Source organism: Gadus macrocephalus, chromosome 1 (genome assembly GCF_031168955.1).
Source record: "Gadus macrocephalus chromosome 1, ASM3116895v1".
NCBI classification, from domain to species: domain Eukaryota; kingdom Metazoa; phylum Chordata; class Actinopteri; order Gadiformes; family Gadidae; genus Gadus; species Gadus macrocephalus.
Window position 1 is genome coordinate 12,713,745 of NC_082382.1, and position 17,679 is coordinate 12,731,423.

The following is a 17,679-nucleotide window of genomic DNA, read 5'->3' on the forward strand; positions in this document are numbered from 1 at the left end:
CCCCTTCACCAAGTCATGTGCTAGTGTGTGCCGTGTGAGTTGAATGCCTTACCAGTACGCGTGTGTCCCTGCAGCAGACTGCACCTTCGACAGCGGCCTGGGCTCGGCGGTGTACTCTGACTCCCACAGCAGCCAGCAGAGTGTCCTCTACCAGTCCCTGCAGGAGCCCGTCACCATGGTTACACAGCAGGTCAGTGTGTAGGAGCATAATTCACCCCCATATGGCCCGTGATCAATTATGTTTATTAACATATGGACACGCTCCCGACAGACCTAGGCTGACACATCCCCTGGGCACACGTGTACCTGAACACATTATAATTAGGATGATTAAATTAGAATGTACTCCTAAGACATGCTCAAATCAATTAACGATAAACATTGACCATTATGTGTTTTACATTACGTCTTGGCAGCCATAGAGACATGCTCAGTTGGTGTCATTACATTTGTCATTATTTTTCATCTGCATTCCATATTATTGTTTGGTGAGTGTGTGTGTGTGTGTGGTGAGTAACGTGTTTTGCCCTTGGGTTGCTATTGGATCAGTGCCAGAGCATTGGTTCACAGCGGTCCTCTGAGCGGCCGCGCTCTTGTGAGCGAGGGCAAGTCTGGCAAGGGCCTCTGGATCCAGAGTTCACCAGGTCCGTGGCGCGTCGAGGAAGTGCCTCCGTCATTGACACTCTCAGGGCCAACCAGATCGCCCAGCTGCACGCCCTGCTCGATGCCCAGAACAAGAGATCAATAAGTCCGACCTTCTCAGTGTCTGGGAGCCATAGCGAGCTCAGCTCCAATGACTCCGAAGCCGAGGACGGCTTCCCCGGCCATCCAACTCCTTCGCAGCTGACGTGGCTCCCCCCCGGCCTCCAGCGCTCAGAGTCCCGTCGCCATAGCGACACTTCCACGGTGCACCTCGGTGGCGGGACGGATGTGTCCGCCGTCGCTTCCGGGCGTAGACACTCGGACCTCAGCAGCCTGCTCAGTGTACACTCCCAACATCAGCTCCAGCAGCAAATGGGAGGCCGCATGTGCCCCGTCTGCCTCCATTTGTTGATGCTCAGGTCTCAAGAGGCAGGCCGGCCCAGCCCGTCTTACGGCGTGCCAGCGCACCACTGTCTGTGCGCCCTGCAGCGGCCGCAGCACCAGAACCCCTGTGGGACGCCGGCCCCTTTGGGCACGGGGGGGCCCAAAGAGCACAGCGATTGCTCAGACTTCTCTGTTCTTCAGCAGTCCTTGCTCAACATCATCAGCCGCAAGTCCGCCCCCAGTCATGTCACGGCCTGCCACGTCAGACCCCTGCTGCACCCATCGGCGGCCAGCAGGACCGTCCAAAGCTACGGAGACGGCAGCCTCAAGATCCACTCCTCCAGCGGCACGCGTCCACAGGACCGCAGAGCCAGCTACTGTTGTGGAGAGTCTCAGTTCAGCTGGGCGGTAGGAGTGGTAGGTCATGCAGAGGGACTCGTCCTCCTCCCCCCCCAGTCGCTGCTCAGGCCTGATGCCTGTATAGCTGATTCCTGGTGGCTTGTAGGCGGCAAAGCTAAATATCGCATGGACATGCTACCTGCGTAGATCGCCACGGCTTAACATCCTCTTCTAAAAGATCAATGATCCCAAGATCCTTCTGTTGGGGGGGAAAGATCTTGCTGAGATTCTGACTAACCTAACCAATCCCTCTCCTTCAAGCCAGCCTTTATATTGTAGTTTGTAGTCTTTGCTTCACTGACCCAATCCACTGCTGTCTATGTCTATATAAATGGCCCCGCTTGTATTGCATCATCGCTCCTCTACCAATGAGCAGAAGATCTCTGGTTAAATGATGCGCTGGGCATTTAACCCCTCTCCCCTTTCCTTACCGCTTCGCGCTGGTCCACATCTGCCGCACTTCTGCCGCTTTCTGTTGAGACGGATGTTGTGCGACCTCATTTTGAGTCTTCATCCTCATTATATCCACTTCCTGTACTATTCATGTCCTTTCTTGTGGATTCCAATTTTTTTTTGCCATGTTCTGAAATAGCTTACTTCCAATGGGTCTATTGTTTCCTGATGTTTTTTTATTCCTTTGTCCGTTTAGCTCAATCCAACGGGAGTCCACAACCAACCCCCTCCCCAGGTCCTTCCACCCTCGGGTCTGGCTGGACACGCCCATCTGCAGTACCTCCAGCTGGGGCAGAGCTACCCCGCTGCCAACGTCCAGCATGCGGCTAACTTCTCGGCTCAGAATTCGGCATCGCCGGTTCCTCAACAAGTTGCCCAGAGTTACCCAGCAGCGCCTCAACATCAGCAATGTCAATCAGCCCAGGGCTACTCTGATCCGACTCAGCAACAAAACGCAGCGATGTTCTCCATGCATGTTCAACAGTCCCTGTCGGGCGCCGGAGAATCGACTAGCACACCTCCACAGCCGCTATCAAACCCAGCTAGCTCTCTGGCTGCCCCTGCCCAGTGTCTCCCCAGCCTGTCACCAGGCATCGCACCGCAGAGCTGCACCACACCGGCCCTTTACAACCAACAGCTCCCACTTCAACCACAGCAGCAGCAGCACTTGCAGCACATACAGCAAGCCAGCGTCCAGCAAACGCAGCAGGGGCATGTTCCATCTCAAGGTCCACATGGCCAACAAAGCATGCATGCCCTTCAACAACAACAGCACATCAGTAATCAGCAGCCTAGCCTTCAGTCTCAACAGGCTTCATTTCAACCGCAAGCTGCAGCAGCACTGCATCCGCCGTCGGCTGTTCAGCACCAGAGCCTTCACCCCTCCCAACAGGTTCCAACCCCGGCCTCTCAGCTCTACTCCACGGCAACCTCCCCCATGCCACAAGCCCCCGCGGGTTACCCAGCAGCAGGCCAGCCCGACTCCGGCCCTCAGACCCACTATGCGCCGGCGTACTTCATGGCACCGGGACAGACCTTCCTGCCTGGCCCTCAACAGGCCACTGTTCAGCAAGGATCACCCCAGAACCTACCGGCCTCTGCCCAGCATACCCAGGCGGCAGTCAGCCAACAACAGGTAAGTGTTTCGATTGCTATAACTACTATACTGTGGCTCCCGCTCCTTTTTTTTTTCTCGCATTTCTTTTGTTGTTTTCTCTGACCGGTCTTTTTTCTATTCCTCATCAGTTCGTCCCTTATCTCAAAATGGCTGCTTTCCTGAATCAGGTAGAACTCCCTTCCTTTAATATTTTCAGAAAGCACTGTTGGAGGGGTTAAAAACCCTTCTTATTCGTGTTCAATTGTCTGAATGGTTAAAGTTTGTATTTATACTAAATGAGAAGCAGCTGTGTTTGAGAGTGGTGGACAACTGACGCACCATACGGGAACTAGAGTTTCCTCCTACACGCTTCCAGCCGAGCTCTGTAACTGAAATGGTACTGAAAACATTTGCAGTGGTTTCAATTTGATTTATTAGCGTGTCAGTCCTTTCAGGCCTGCTTTGTCTGCCTAGCTCTATGCTACAGAGTTGCTAGTAGATCAACAGCAGACACTGGCTGGATGCCTGTTCAGGGACGGAATTGAAGCAGGAATGTTCCCCGGGGTCTAGGCTACGGAAAACGGCGCCCAAACATGAGACATGGATTCCATGTATTGGTCCAGAAATCTCCAGTCTTTCATATTTTCCCTTCCAATTTCCTTTCTCTAGAATGTTCCTGCTGGTCATTGCGTTCCTCAGCACGAACAAAATGGACAGACTCTCAACCAATCAAACTTGAGTGCGATTCCACATGCATTGCCACCTCAACAGCCAGTTGCTCAGGTCGCTACCCAACAGCAACTTGCACACCTGCAGATTTCCAACCCGGCACATCCACCCCAGGTAAGTCTCAGTGTGAAGCCGTTTTTTTACAACACCTCTTTCTGAAATTTCTCTTTTCCTGCAATTGCTTTTTGCAACAGGAAAAACAATCGAGGTGCTGTTGATATTTTCGTCTTTTTTTTAATAAATGTTTTACCCCTCACATTATGCGACGGGCTCAAACCCTTTGCTTCTGCTGACTTTATTATCTTTCGCCTCCCTTTATAGCATTCTCCCCAGCCGCCCTCCTCGTACCCGGCCATCCAGGTGATGACGGCTGCCGGCGAGCCCTGCCGCACTCTGACCTGCGCCGCCCCGCCGTTCTACCCCTCCCCTGCCTCGCTCACTCCTATCTTCCTCTCTCACGGCCCGCCTTTCCCCCCTGCCTCGTCACTCTCCCCCCTGCACGGCGAGGGCACTCTGGCGCCCGTCACGCCCGGGCACCTGATCCCATCCCCCGGGCTCAGCATGCAAGTGCCCGTACCCTCAGTGCACCAATGCGCATCGGTAGCCGGCCTCGAAGCTCTCCACGCGCAGCCTGTGATAGCCACAGCAACCCTCGGCACACACATCACACACTGTGCACACGCACAGCTTCCCCCGCCCGCCGGCACCGAGCCCCTGAAACAGGTAACACTGCAGGCTGCGAGAGGCCTGTTTGCTAAGGAGGCGTGAAGTGGAAGGAAGTTGTGGGTTATTTTTGCATGTGTTGTCGAGTAGGTTCAATCTTATCTTGGGTGTGAACATTTGGTGATAACCTTTTTAGTTGATCACCCTTTGAGTGTTTATTTTCGCACATATTTTTGAGAGACTGCAAAATAAACCGTTTGAACTACGTTACTTTGAATGCAGGTTGCTCAATTAATGGTAGAGTAATAAAATATCCTGTATACAAAACAGATTTGACACCAGTCGGAAAATAAAAAGAATAAGACAAATTCAAGTGCTGCCTGGTCTTCCTGTCTGATGCAGGCTCAGCAGCCCGTCCAGCCAGGCCACAAAGACCCCATCCCCACGGCTCAGCTGGTCCAGGTGGCCCCACCCATCCAACACACGCAGAGAGAACAGTCGGCCGTCTTTGTTCCACCTGTGCAGAGTGGGCCGTGCTTTGGCACCACTGCAGCGAGCGACCAGCTGGATCCCAACCAGAACCCCTGCCAAGTCCCTCTACAGGGGCAAGCCCAGCACCAGGCACAGAGCCAGGCTGCAGCGCCGCAGCCCCCCCCCTCCTCCTCCTCCACATCCACAGAGAGAGCCTCGTCAGGACCCACGAGTTCCGGTGCCACCGTGACTCAGCAGATACCGACCGTCGGCCCAGGTACCTTGGGTCAGGGCCAGACGGAGAGCAAGCTTGAGGTAGGACCCCCTGCTCCTCGTGTGTGTGTGGGTGTGTGTGTGTGTCCTTCCTTATTGCCTTATGCTGCTTCCTGCACACCCACGCATCCCCTCATACTTTATTTCCCCTTGCTTTCGAAATTCTGGCAGAAATGTAATCTCTGAAAATTAAACGCCTGATACTTCAGGTAGCATAATCCATTTCCCCTGCCTTTTTTGTGATCTGTCCCGTCTGTAGGATCAGGTGGTCGAGAAGCCGACGGCAGGACAGAGTTATGACAGGTACTAGCTTACCTCCTGTCAACGACCACATCCAGGCGAGCCCTGCTGACTCTCACACACAGACTGCAGTGACTCATTTGAAATCAATTGAGACACATTAATGTCGTCCTTTTAATAACATGTCTGCCAGAGAACGTTCAAAGGGGTGTGGTTTGAATGAATTACTCGTCGTCTACAGAACCTTGATGATGTCTGTTTAATTTCCAAAAACCAGTGTGAACTCAGACGCCACCTCTGGGAAGGAGATGAGCGACGGCTGTGAGGGGACGCACGGCGGCAAAGGAGAGTGCAAGGTCCGCAAGCACCACCGCAGGTCCACACGCACGCGCGCCCGCCAGGAGAAGATCAACAGGCCCAAACTCACCATGCTCAACGTGGGTCTGCTCTCTGGACAACGGCACGTTTTGGGCATTTCTGGCCATGAGTGTCATGGAAACGTGGATCATTTCTTCTTCTTCTTCTTCTTCCCGGTGCAGGTTTGTAACACGGGGGACAAGATGGTGGAATGTCAGCTAGAGACCCACAACCACAAAATGGTGACGTTCAAGTTTGACCTGGATGGAGACGCACCAGAGGAGATCGCCACTTACATGGTAGGTTTCACACTGTCGCAGGCCGAGTCATTTCTACCTCGGTCCCATCCGTTTTGGAGTCTGGCTCAAGCACACTCCTGGTCTCATGCTGCTTCCTCCAAACAACCCTGAAACTCCCAGTTGCTGCAATGCAGCAAAACAATGACTTCTACTGCAAGGCCTTCTCCTTCCCGTTTCCCCCGCATTTGTCTTCTCCCCTCCAAAGCTAAGTTTGACAATTCATAGACGTGTGCTAATACATGGAAATGTATGCGCTTTTTTTTCCAATGGCATCAAACACATACTAAATAATTGCTCTTTTAAGATGAAGCATCCACTTGGGCTGTGTAGAGTTACACAGAAGCCATCGGTTGGAAAGGGTAACCAATCTATATGAATTCCATTAACTGCCTGTGGTCAATTTGCCATCTCTACTCGGGTTGGGTGGTTTTTTTCAACAAAGCCTTTTTCTGCCCACGAATGAATGGCTTAAAAATAGGACAGTTCCGTGAAGTGGTGGGTCGGTGTTTTTCTCTATTGTGCATAACAACGTTGCCATGGATGCCCACATTTCAATTCCCCAAATGCTAGCTTCAAACCAGGGAGGCTTTTTGAAAATAATGGATGGGACAATAACAAGACGCTGTGCATGTTAATCGAGCTTTACTGCACATGTGTCCCCTTTTGATTTTCCAATTTTCAGCGAAGCTGAAGTAGTTGGTTGCAGTGTATTGATTACTTTTTTAAAAACCTGTTTCCTCTCGTCTTTGGTTGCGTCTCGTCCCGTGTGTTCAGGTGGAAAACGACTTCATCCTGCTGCTGGAGAAGGAGGCCTTCATCGAGCAGCTGAAGGACATCGTGGACAAGGCGGAGGACATGCTGAGCGAGGACACGGAGGGAGAGCGGAGCTCGGACCAGGGCGGCAGCCCCCAGCAGAGCCAGGGTCCTGGGACCCTCATGACCTCCGAGGTGAGGGACGGGGCTGTCGGCAGGGCAACGGGGTCGTTGTCGGGGAGTGCCCGGGCCTTGGATACGTCAGCCCTGACGCCACCGGTCTCAGGATGTGTTTGCAAGCCTCTCGGCCAAAGAGCATGTGCCAACAGCTGAAGCCAAAAGCTTTTGTGGCTGTATTCTCAATCTGTGGCTTGGAAACGTGGTTTGGTCTATCTTGACATTTATTTAGATGCATCCGCATCCACCGTGTATTAATAGCTCTCATTTTGTTCAGGGCTCGAAGGCCACTACGCCACACACACCTCAACAAGTCTATCAGCAAAATGGTAAGGACTTTGTTATTACTGCCTAATCTGTAATGTCCATTTCTGTATAGATAAGGGCTCATAACATTTAATCAGCCCCACGTGGTGGCTGTGTGCTTCCGATGGTGAGATTTCCTGCTTGAGTAGACAGTCGCTCTGAAGTGCTCCTTTGGGCTCGGAGATCGGAAGGGCCAGGATTGGATAGATTAAGTCTCAGGGGAATCCCCAGTTCTGTTGTATTGTTCATGATCAGCAGCGGTATCCTCTTCATTTTTGTTCCACAGACTTTCTTCATAACTCAACCATTATTACACAGATTTATTAATAACCCTGGCCTTCAAACCACGTCGATGGCTCGCTAAAGATTTATCCTCCCGTCTGTCTCTTGTGTCCTTGACAGTGCTTCACACGGGCAAGCGGTGGTTCATTATCTGCCCGGTGGCTGAAACGCCCACGACGCCCAAGGAGAAGCCCTCATCTCAAAGCACCACAGCCAAAGGTACAAGCGCATCATATGAGCGTTTGAATATTCATCTGCCATTCTGGAGGGTTGTATCGCTCATTGTGATTGCGCTCCGTTGGGATTCTGTAATGTGGCCATTTTAAATGCAACGTTGTTTTGCATCAATTCCCTATTATTTTTTGCTGGTGGTTGCTTGCAAATCACTCAGTCTGTAATTAATGCATGATAATCTTTCCCCTATAGATGCATACCAATTTATATGTCTAGCACGTTTAACGTGGGACTGCTAGATGTCCAAATGTTTGACCAAAGACTAGAGGATACATATTGTTTTTCTGCTAGATGGCTTGTAGGTTCAGTTGATTTATATCATTTGTGTTTCGCCTGCTGGTACTGCTGAAGAAAAAGGGTGTGTGTTTATGCTGTGGAGGTCAGTTATGTAAGAATGCTGCTGCACTGCTTACAGCGGTTATGGGGGAGCCTGGTGTATGATGTAATCATCCACCACCTCTGGACCCCACCCTTCTTCTTGCAATATCTACCGGCCAACTTTCATCTTCATTATTTTATCTTCTTGATTCTTTTTTTCCTTGCTGTTTTTTTTTCTATTTTCAGAGTCTGAAAGGGCTGGCGCTTCTTTAGTCTCCTCCAGCGGCAGCAGTTCCACCACCACCACCACTGCAGCCCCGGCTCCGTCCTCGGCGCCTTCTATCCCCTCTCCCCCTGCTGCTCAGAGCTCAGCACCGCCCCAGGACCCCACTGTTGGCGAGGCTCGAGTGAAGCAGACGCAGCCCTGCAGTACCACACATAATCTCCCCAGCGTCAACCACCACAACTCCCTCCCTGTAGATGAGCACTGCATCTCCCTGGTCACGGACATACCGTGCTGCCCGATCGCTCCGCCTATGTCTCTGGATGTGATGATGGACCACAAGGCTGCGGCCGGTGGCCTGGCCTCCTCGGCGCACAATCAGACCAATCCCAAGCCCAGTCCTACCGGAGACCCACCCCCTCCGCTGGGCTCCCAGCAGCCGGTGGTCCTGCAGCAGCCGTACGCCACCCCCATCCAGCCGGGGGCCGTGACCTCGCAGCCCCAGAGCCCGGCACACCAGAGCTCCCAGCTGGCCCAGACCTCCGGCCAGCAGCAGCAGCCCGGCGCCCCCGGGGAATCGGACAGCGAAATGCCCCGAAGGGTGGAGTTCGTCGACCGCACCATCAAGACCCTGGACGAGAAGTTGCGGAACCTTCTGTACCAGGAGCACGCCCCCACCCAGGCCCCGAGCAACACCTCTGACTCACAGGGCTCTGCCGGCACCGAGGGCACCAGCTCCACACCAGTGTCTGACGGCCAGAGCTGCGACATAGCGCTCAACAAGAAGAAGGGGGATGCTCTGGTATGCATGTGCAGTTTGTGTCTTTGTGCACGTACATGGGTGTGGGCGTGTGTTTTTTGTTTTGTGTGGTCAGCTCTTTGCATGCAGCCATCAATCATTTCTTGGTTAATGACACTGTCACCGTTTCCCTGCAGTCTGCTATCGATTTGGCAATTGACTGTAATCAGGGAGACTAATACTGGGTTTAGGGAGAAGGAAACGGTTGCAAAATTATAGCCATCAGACAGATGGTGCTGCCCTGTTGGCTCCTTAATGTTGTCCTTAATATGTGTGTGTATTTATGTCTGTGCATATGAAGGCCTCCAATGGATTAGCCCTGACTCACTCTGCAGACTGAGTTCAGGCTGCTGGCTAGCATGAGTTTACAATTCATTACATTCAAATATTCAACCCCACCATTTTCTCTGCCCAAGCCCCAGATTCCTGAGCGATCAGAAATGGTGGGTGCCCAGACAGACTCTGCAGCGCCAGGTTAGCGAATGGAAATTAGATTTTTCTCATCTGTAATAAAACGTTTCCATTTTGCTTGTATCATAAATAATACTTCTGGAATCATAATACCTCCTGATCCCCTCTCAGCCACTGAAGCATTACCCAGGACGTGCTGTCAAAATGATTCACCAACCAAAAGTCGTTTCCAAGTAAGTATTGTTTACATCAATAAAAATGATCTTTGATTAAAAATGTTATCGAGCTAAAGTACTTGAAATGTTTCCTGTTTCCAACTTAATCATAATTGAACACTTTTAATAAGCTGCTTGAGGAATACATTAAAAGATCATTTTATTTTGTCATGTTTACTTTCTCAGATCGTCCCCACCCCTCCAGATGTAATCTGTGGTCTAGAGAAAGGCAGAAAGAGCCACAGCTCCTGCAGTTCACCAGTGCCCTCCAGTGGCTCCGGAGGGTCTCGTGCCCACACCCAAGGCTCGGACAACCGGGAGAAGGGCTCCCTGGCCCTGGGCAGGTTCTCTGTGACCACTGCGGCACTGGAGGACGGGGCCGTGAAAACGGCCAAACCTCCAGCGAGTAACCGTTACTCCGCCCCTCCAGACCTCTACCAGGACCCCCCCGCCCCCTCCAGCCCCGACGTCACCCCCGTCCACCTCCCCCACGCCAAGGCCGTGGACGGCCCCGGCCGGCCCTACTCGGACTCGGCCGACGACGACAGCAGCAGCGTGGCCCCCCCGGCCGCCCGCCCAACCCCGCCCTCTAAGGCGTCGTCGGAGCACGGCGGCGGCGACCTCATGAAGCGGGCGGTGGCGTTCCTGCGGCGCTCGGGCCACAGCAGCAGCAGCACGGTGCACAGCTCGGACTCGCCAGCCCGCCAGCCCGCGGTGATGAACGGCCACGCGCCCTCGCCCGCCGCGCCCTCGTCCTACATGAGCAGCGACAATGACTCTGAGTTCGAAGACGCGGACATGAAGAAGGAGCTGCAGAAACTGAGGGAGAAGTAAGACGGCCGCTTATGGAGCGACTGCCCACAGGCTTTTTCTTTATTCTGGTTTATAAATAAATCCAGTTCCTGGAATGTATTCATTTCTTCTATTGTTAACCATCTTATAGATATATATTTTTTATATATATATATTCAGCACTTTAAACAAGTCTAATTTAAACTTTTTTTAAATATTTTGAATTGCCGTTTGATGTGAATGCTGGGTGAGGATTGTAAGGAAAACAAAGCAATCTATTGTATTCTAAGGTGCCTGTCTCAACCAGTAACCAGTGCATGTCTCTGCCTATCTCTCCCCTCCTCCTCACCTTTAGACACATGAAGGAGATCTCGGAGCTCCAGGCCTTCCAGAGGAACGAGATAGAGCGGTTGTACACTGAGCTGGGGAAGACCCTGCCCCCCAGTGTGGGACTGCTCCACGCAGCGCCCCCCAGTGGCCGCAGACGCAGAGCCAGCAAGCACAAGCTGAAGGCCGGGAAGCTGCTCAATCCCATGGTGCAGCAGCTCAAGAACAACCTCAACACTGGTGAGGGTGTGTGTGTGTCCCATCCATCTCCCCCTGCCCATGAAATACCAAGAACAAATTAGTTGTTTTGTCATTCTAGGTAGGTGTACTTCATAAAAATGACTCATGGTGCACGCCGTCCCCTCCTCCTCCCTCTGGTTCTATCCAGGTGAAAGCACGGCCAGCTCATCTGGTTCGCCCTCCAAAAGCTCTGTCCTGTCGGATGGCTCGCTGCGCTCCAGCGGCGGGGGCAGCAGCAGCTCGGCGACGGGGCCCGCCGCTGCCACGGAGCAGGTGCTGACCCAGCAGCCCTGCTCGGTCAAGGGCTCCCTCTCCTCGGACAACATCTACGCTGGGCTTCAAGGCGACGGCGTGGCCCCCCATGCGGGCCCCGGCCAAGGTACGCCATGCACACATCCCCAGCCATGAGCCAAGCCACGCCCATTCTTTATTTCGTTCTGGTTCTTTCTTCCTTTTTTGTCCTCGCTTCCTCATGCAAATACTAACTGCGTATAAACTACATGATGTGAACACTATTTTATAATGCATGCATTGAAAATGAGAACCAAACGTGCAAAAGTTGTTATTTTGGAGACTAATGGTTGGGGTTTTACTGAATTGAATTTGTACTACACTATCGATTTATATAAATTGGTGCTTAGGATAGTACATTGTATTAATTGCTGCGTATGAGACGAGATGACACGTAGGCATTTAGAAATGCAATGACTGCTAGCCCACTCACTTCTGTATTTTTGTGCTGATGTGGCACCTAAATAAAGTAATCCCCATTTCATATTTTTCAAGCAGCCAATTGAATTGTGGAATATATTGGGAGTGCACGTTGGTTCCATAGTGATATATTGGGAGTGCACGTTGGTTCCATAGTGATCTACAGGGTCAGGGTTGACGGCATGTGTAAGCGCTGCCTCCAGTTCACTAGCTCACCCCTGCAATAGGAACATTGCTGCTCTCTTGGTTTAGACCATCTGTCTCCTATTATTCTTTGCTGCTGCTTTTTTAATGGTGGGCTTTTTTCTCATCCCAGTCGCTGTGCACGTTTACAGAAGTGTCTCTTGTTTCTTCTCTTCTTCCCCTTTTATATTCACCTTTCGCAGGCTGGACGGTATACCACCAAACGTCAGAGAGAGTGACCTATAAATCTAGTAGCAAACCGCGCACTAGATTCCTCAGTGGACCCGTGTCTCTGTCCATCTGTTTGTATTTGTTCTTTTCTATTTGCCCCTCACTCATCTGCCATATTCTGGTTTCACCTGAATTATGCTCTGCTCCCCCCCCCCCCCACCACCAAAGCCCTTTTACTTTTGGTTGACCCTCATTGGACAGACAGACGGACTGTACCCCCAACCCTCCTTTGTTGGTTCCTCATCCTAGCCTCCACCCCCTCGTACCTTGAGGCCATTCAACTGCTTTGTCTTGTGGGTTAGTTGTAACGTGCAACATACAAGAGCTTTGTGCGCTGCTTCTGGCTTTGAGCAGAACCCCCCCCCCCTCAACACTGTACAGGGATGGAAGATAGTCTAGTCCAGAGAGAGAGTGTGTGTGTGTGTGTGTGTGTGTGTGTGTGTGTGTGTGTGTGTGTGTGTGTGTGTGTGTGTGTGTGTGTGTGTGTGTGTGTGTGTGTGTGTGTGTGTGTGTGTGTGTGTGTGTGTGTGTGTGTGTGTGTGTGTGTGTGTGCCACGGTTCCTTCTTTGTTTGAATGTGTCTTCATCCACTATTTTATTTTTTATTGTGTCTCCCTAATTTCAGTCAAGCAGTCCTCTGTATACTAACTCAGGGACCCCCCCCCCCCCCCCCCCTCATCCCACCCTGATTGGCCAGCTCTCTGTCCCTCATGTTTGGACGGGGGAAGACGTGCATGGTGCAGGCGCCAGAAACCGCACTGATGGAGACTTGTTCCGCCATTTTAAAGGGCTGTATCATCAATCTTACTACTTCTTCCTCTTCCTCCATCCCTTTTCTGTTACCTGCATGTTCCTGACAAGTACCGACTATAATGTGTTCCAGCTACTATGTCTGTGCTCTTCCCGTATGGATTTTTCCTTTTCCGTTTACGTATTTCATGTTTCACAGGCATTCTTGCAGTACATGGACTTACTCTGTGCTAGGCCTCTCGTGATGAATACAAGCTCAGATCCACAACCGCCTCTTTCCAGTCAAATAATTGTATCGTTAGGCTTACGATGCTCACTAATGGACTTCCATGTGGCAGGAGTTTAATTCTGTTTATAATGTTATATGATACTCATTATTAAATGTTATCAGGCACGTGTTTTATGAATCTCTTTATGAAGGTGATTCAACTGACTCATCAAGACTTCATTATCCATTAATGGCATCAAGTACAGTTCCACTGAACAAAGTGCTATGTTAACCATAATGTGAAGGTCCAATCTTTAGAATCAATACGGGCAGTCTGATTGTCGGAAGGTTTAAGGTATCTTTGCCACGCCCTCCTGATAAACTAAATCCCTTCATCACCAAATTGTGGACAGCTATTATAACCATAAAATAACCTGGGTCCCAGGGTTAGTTTTTCTGTGGTAGTCCTCTCCATCACCTAGACGTCCCACATCAGCCTCTGGAATAGGCGCATGAGCGGAAGCACCCATTGGTCTGCCTCCCTTTCCCTTCTCTAAAGCACCGGCCCATACACCCTTCTATTCTTCTATTCTTCTTCTCTCTCCCCGGTTGATTTGGTAGCTTTGTGTGGCTTTCAGGGAGCTTGTCCCGAGTCCTGGCCTAACTGTTTCTGTCTTGTGCTGTTCTGCTCCTTCATAGGGTCCACTCTGAAACGACTTTGTCTAGGCAAAGAGCGCAGTAGTAGTAACTATCTCAATTACTTTCTTCTTCTGTCTGGAATACCTTTTGTCGTCTTTATTGTTTTTTTTGCATGGATACGTAATGTTTTTAACAATGTGCAATTTTGTCACTTGAATTAATGTGGCAGATTTTGTTGAAAATACAGGTAGACTTTGAAATACAAGGAAAAATGCATACATGTATACATTGATATGTTTTTTGTCTTGCATGGCAGTGTGCCTTCAGTCTTGAATGTTTCATTTAGTGCTTGCTTGAAAAAATTTGGTTTTAATCGTCGATACTTTTTAAAAACTGCTAAAGTCCTTTGGCTGCTCAGTAGGAAATAAAGTGTATATTCTTCAAATTATCATAATCTCTAATGCAAGTATGTCCCATTTGCATTGAAAGATGTGATGTCAGCTTTGTAAATTTACCTATAAAAATATTCAATTGATTCAGATACAAACTGCCAAGCGGCCAATTGATTAGCACGACATGATAAATGATGGCATATGTAAAGTTATTGTTTACTTCTCCTCCAGGGTCATCTCAAAGCACACCCGTCGCTCAGACGGCCTCCAATCAGACGCAGCCCTTCGTCTCAGCCATTCCCTCTCAGTCCCCTCAGCCAATCACGGGGCAAGCTAGGATCCAGAGCAACAACAGCAACAACAACAACAAGAAGGGTACCTTCACAGAAGACCTTCACAGACTGGTAGACGATTGGACGAAGGAGACTTTAGCCAGCGCCCACCAGCCGCGGCCCTCCCTGAACCAGATCAAAGAGCAGACCCGCCGGCAGGACCTGGGAGGCCGAAGCAAAGCCATCGGACCGGCCGCAAACGAGGTATCTGCCGCGGAGAGGCATAATCGGGGACAGAAGAGATTTGGGAACAATCGTTGAACTGCCCTGAGATCCGTGCCATTTTGATGCGATTATGACTCAGGAAAGTGCACAGTTTCAAGGTCATTTTTTTTAAACTTCCCTTTTTGTTCCCAGGTAAGATGCCCTACGGCTGCTAACAAGCTGCAGCTGCCTCTGTCCTGCCCTCTGTCCACCGCTTTATGCCCTCCTAGACCCACAGCTCTAGGTCCCAGCGCCTCCGTGTTTCCCCCCGGTTACATCATGCCGGTGGGCCACGTCGGAGGTCCTCTGCCCGGGCCCATCTACACCCAGCAGTGGTCCGGCATGCCGAGCCCCGTGGGGGCCGTCGGGCTGCTAGGCGTCGCCGGAGTGATGCCCTATGTTACCATAGCAACCCCGACGGTCCAGGCTTTCCCTCTCATCCTCCACCATCCTGACAATGCCGTGTGTACCAACAGCAACCGGACGATGTGAAGGGTTGTATCTTCAGTTTTCCTCCCCCGCCCATGCTAAAGAGATCCCTGGTGGTCGCAGCCAAGCAGGGGAACACCAGTACAGTGTCTACAGGAGCGGTACTCTTGATCCATTACGCTCTGACTCTTGGGTCGCCAGAGACACGCACACACAGAGCGTGTCCACAATGTGTGCTTCTACTGTAAATAATTCTGTCTAAGTGTTGATATCTTTATAAAACGCCTATTGTTGACGTGAGTATGTATGTTTGTATAGTTAACGTATGCGTGTCTTAATACTTCAAGGCTTTGGTTTTGTCTAGCTTAAAGCCATATTGCATATACAACACGGCGTCACAATGAGACGTTTCTCGATACAATTCATTTGCTGCTGATTCCAGTGATTTTTTTTTTTTGCCTTTTCAATTTCTGTCCACTTTAAAACACTACATTTGAATCCAAACAGGGGGGCTTGAGAAGAAGGAACAGTATTTATGACAATGTCGAAAGGAATGTAGTGCCTTGAACATAGCTTTTTTTCTGTGAAGCAAAGCACGTCCGCATATAAGTGATTTTTATTTCCATGGTGGCCTGAGTGCTACTTGTTTTTAATGCATTGCAGACACTTTTTTTGTTGTTGGTTTACATATGAATGCCCTTGTAGAAATGCACTATTAACACAGTATATGCTCTTATTTAAGTAATAAAAGTCCTGTTTTATCCTCATTTACGCTCCCTACCTGTGAAGGCAACACAACGCCATAATGGTGACATGTCTGTCCGCCTTGCAGAAACGGTATATCTAAAGCTGAGGTACTAGAAGAGATGAGACTAACCAAGCCAGCAGCCAAACTACACTTTATCAGGTCAAACGGTTCATTTGGACACAGCCTCGTGAATAGCATGACTAAATTGCGAGAGGAGTGTGGGTGAGTTGTCCTAGCTTTTTGCTGGAAATGGTTGGGTTGTCGGTTTGTCCAGAGCCATGTATACTGTACAAAGTCCTCTATATAGACCTCTGGTAGTGTCCCAATCAGAATGTAGCAGTTTAACATGATAACTGGGTTTCTGAGGCTTTAAAGTGCAATTTTCTAAACCCCGTGCAAAGCTTTGACAGTGGCCTTGCCACAAGCCTTATCCCCCACCCCATATGTGTAACTGGAGCTGGCTGCAAAGTTGATCCGAAGTTACGAACCACAAGACAAACATGAAATCCTCTTGTTTACTTTCAACACTGTCCTATATATGTTTAATGTGTAAAATTATTTGGTGCAATCTTTGTTTAGTGTTCTTGTATTGTGAAACATTTTTGACGCTGCTATTGTGATGTATGGATGAAGAACTAGGATAGATGGTACTTAAAGAACTTCAAAATTCGTCTGTGATGAGATGTTGAAGAAGCAGTATTATTGCCTTGTGTGAAAAACAATTATGCATTATTTCCCTTTTTTCTTTTCATATTACATTCTACTTTTAAATTCCCTTGTGTGAAATGCTAAACTCTGACTCCAATATGGGATATTTGCACAACAGAACACGATCTTCCCACTTATTACATGTGGTTAGGGGTTTCAAATATGATCTGGGTGTACTTTACATCACTGAGCATGGCTTTACTGTGTTAGTTTTATCCTCCCAGCAATGGTTAACGTTACAGCTACTGTGGTGTAAAATTAAATTTTCCTTTACACTATTCCAATGTTACAGCACACCAACCCTGCCAAGCTGTGAATTGTACAGTTTTCTTTGTATTTTTGTGTGGGAAGAGCAGGGGAAGTATTGATGTATAGTATTTCATCAATTCGGTTTGAATGGGACTTTTATAGATCATTATGTCTTCTGCTTTGGTTAAAGACTTCCAGTAGTAAGAGATTTCTGTTCTCTGTAACTTGTTTCTGGTACAAATTTCTCCACCTCCCAGACTGTTGACTATTGTCGTCAGCCGGTGAGGGATACACACTGTTTGAATACTCGCCGTGATGGAGGGTTGAGTACACATGGACGCACAAAATGTACAGATCTGTGCCCACAGTGCTTTCATCAAATTTCTTTCGGAACAACACTACCCTCTAGTGAATATGCGCTGATTGTCTAAACGCTTGCATTTAAGCTCTGTGTGGGATTGCTTGGGTCTGCTGCATCTCCCACTGCATTACCCGATCCAACCTGTCAGCTGCACTCTAATCACTAAGACGGTACATGTGAGAGAAATAAAATTATTTTGAGCTTGAGTGTTGTTTTTATTATCCTTGTTCATTTACCACAAATTGATATGGAATTAGTTGTTTTTTAATACAATTGTACATGCACAATAACATACAATTAAAGCTTACTTTTCTCCTATTACATATAATGTAGTTATTTCTGACATATCACAAAAATATTAATAAAATATATTCAAACATATTTATCAATGTCATACGTTTAATTTCTGAAATATATTTCTGAATAAAATACGTTATTTTGATTTAAGCTGA

General features: G+C 49.4%; 1 protein-coding gene across 11 annotated transcripts in view; it reads left to right on the plus strand.

Moving 5' to 3' along the window:
• Positions 1-17,433, plus strand: part of LOC132451183 (serine/threonine-protein kinase WNK2-like) — a 33,946-nt gene extending 16,513 nt beyond the window's left edge. For 3 of the 11 annotated variants that reach the window (XM_060043568.1, XM_060043693.1, XM_060043630.1), the window contains exons 9-31: positions 75-190; positions 550-1,443; positions 2,075-3,013; positions 3,124-3,162; positions 3,644-3,817; positions 4,025-4,426; positions 4,769-5,152; positions 5,370-5,413; positions 5,628-5,787; positions 5,890-6,006; positions 6,781-6,954; positions 7,214-7,265; positions 7,645-7,743; positions 8,323-9,101; positions 9,515-9,572; positions 9,681-9,742; positions 9,911-10,554; positions 10,872-11,083; positions 11,232-11,462; positions 12,181-12,279; positions 13,865-13,909; positions 14,428-14,732; positions 14,886-17,433. In XM_060043568.1, the coding sequence (XP_059899551.1) occupies positions 75-190; positions 550-1,443; positions 2,075-3,013; positions 3,124-3,162; positions 3,644-3,817; positions 4,025-4,426; positions 4,769-5,152; positions 5,370-5,413; positions 5,628-5,787; positions 5,890-6,006; positions 6,781-6,954; positions 7,214-7,265; positions 7,645-7,743; positions 8,323-9,101; positions 9,515-9,572; positions 9,681-9,742; positions 9,911-10,554; positions 10,872-11,083; positions 11,232-11,462; positions 12,181-12,279; positions 13,865-13,909; positions 14,428-14,732; positions 14,886-15,224 (6,368 nt within the window). In that variant the 3' untranslated portion in view covers positions 15,225-17,433. Of the gene's footprint in view, positions 1-74; positions 191-549; positions 1,444-2,074; positions 3,014-3,123; positions 3,163-3,643; positions 3,818-4,024; positions 4,427-4,768; positions 5,153-5,369; positions 5,414-5,627; positions 5,788-5,889; positions 6,007-6,780; positions 6,955-7,213; positions 7,266-7,644; positions 7,744-8,322; positions 9,102-9,514; positions 9,573-9,680; positions 9,743-9,910; positions 10,555-10,871; positions 11,084-11,231; positions 11,463-12,180; positions 12,280-12,904; positions 14,009-14,427; positions 14,733-14,885 lie in introns of those variants that run through there. The other 8 variants (XM_060044184.1, XM_060044254.1, XR_009524138.1 and 5 more) reach the window with 7 other exon arrangements.
• Positions 17,434-17,679: the final 246 nt, after the last annotated feature.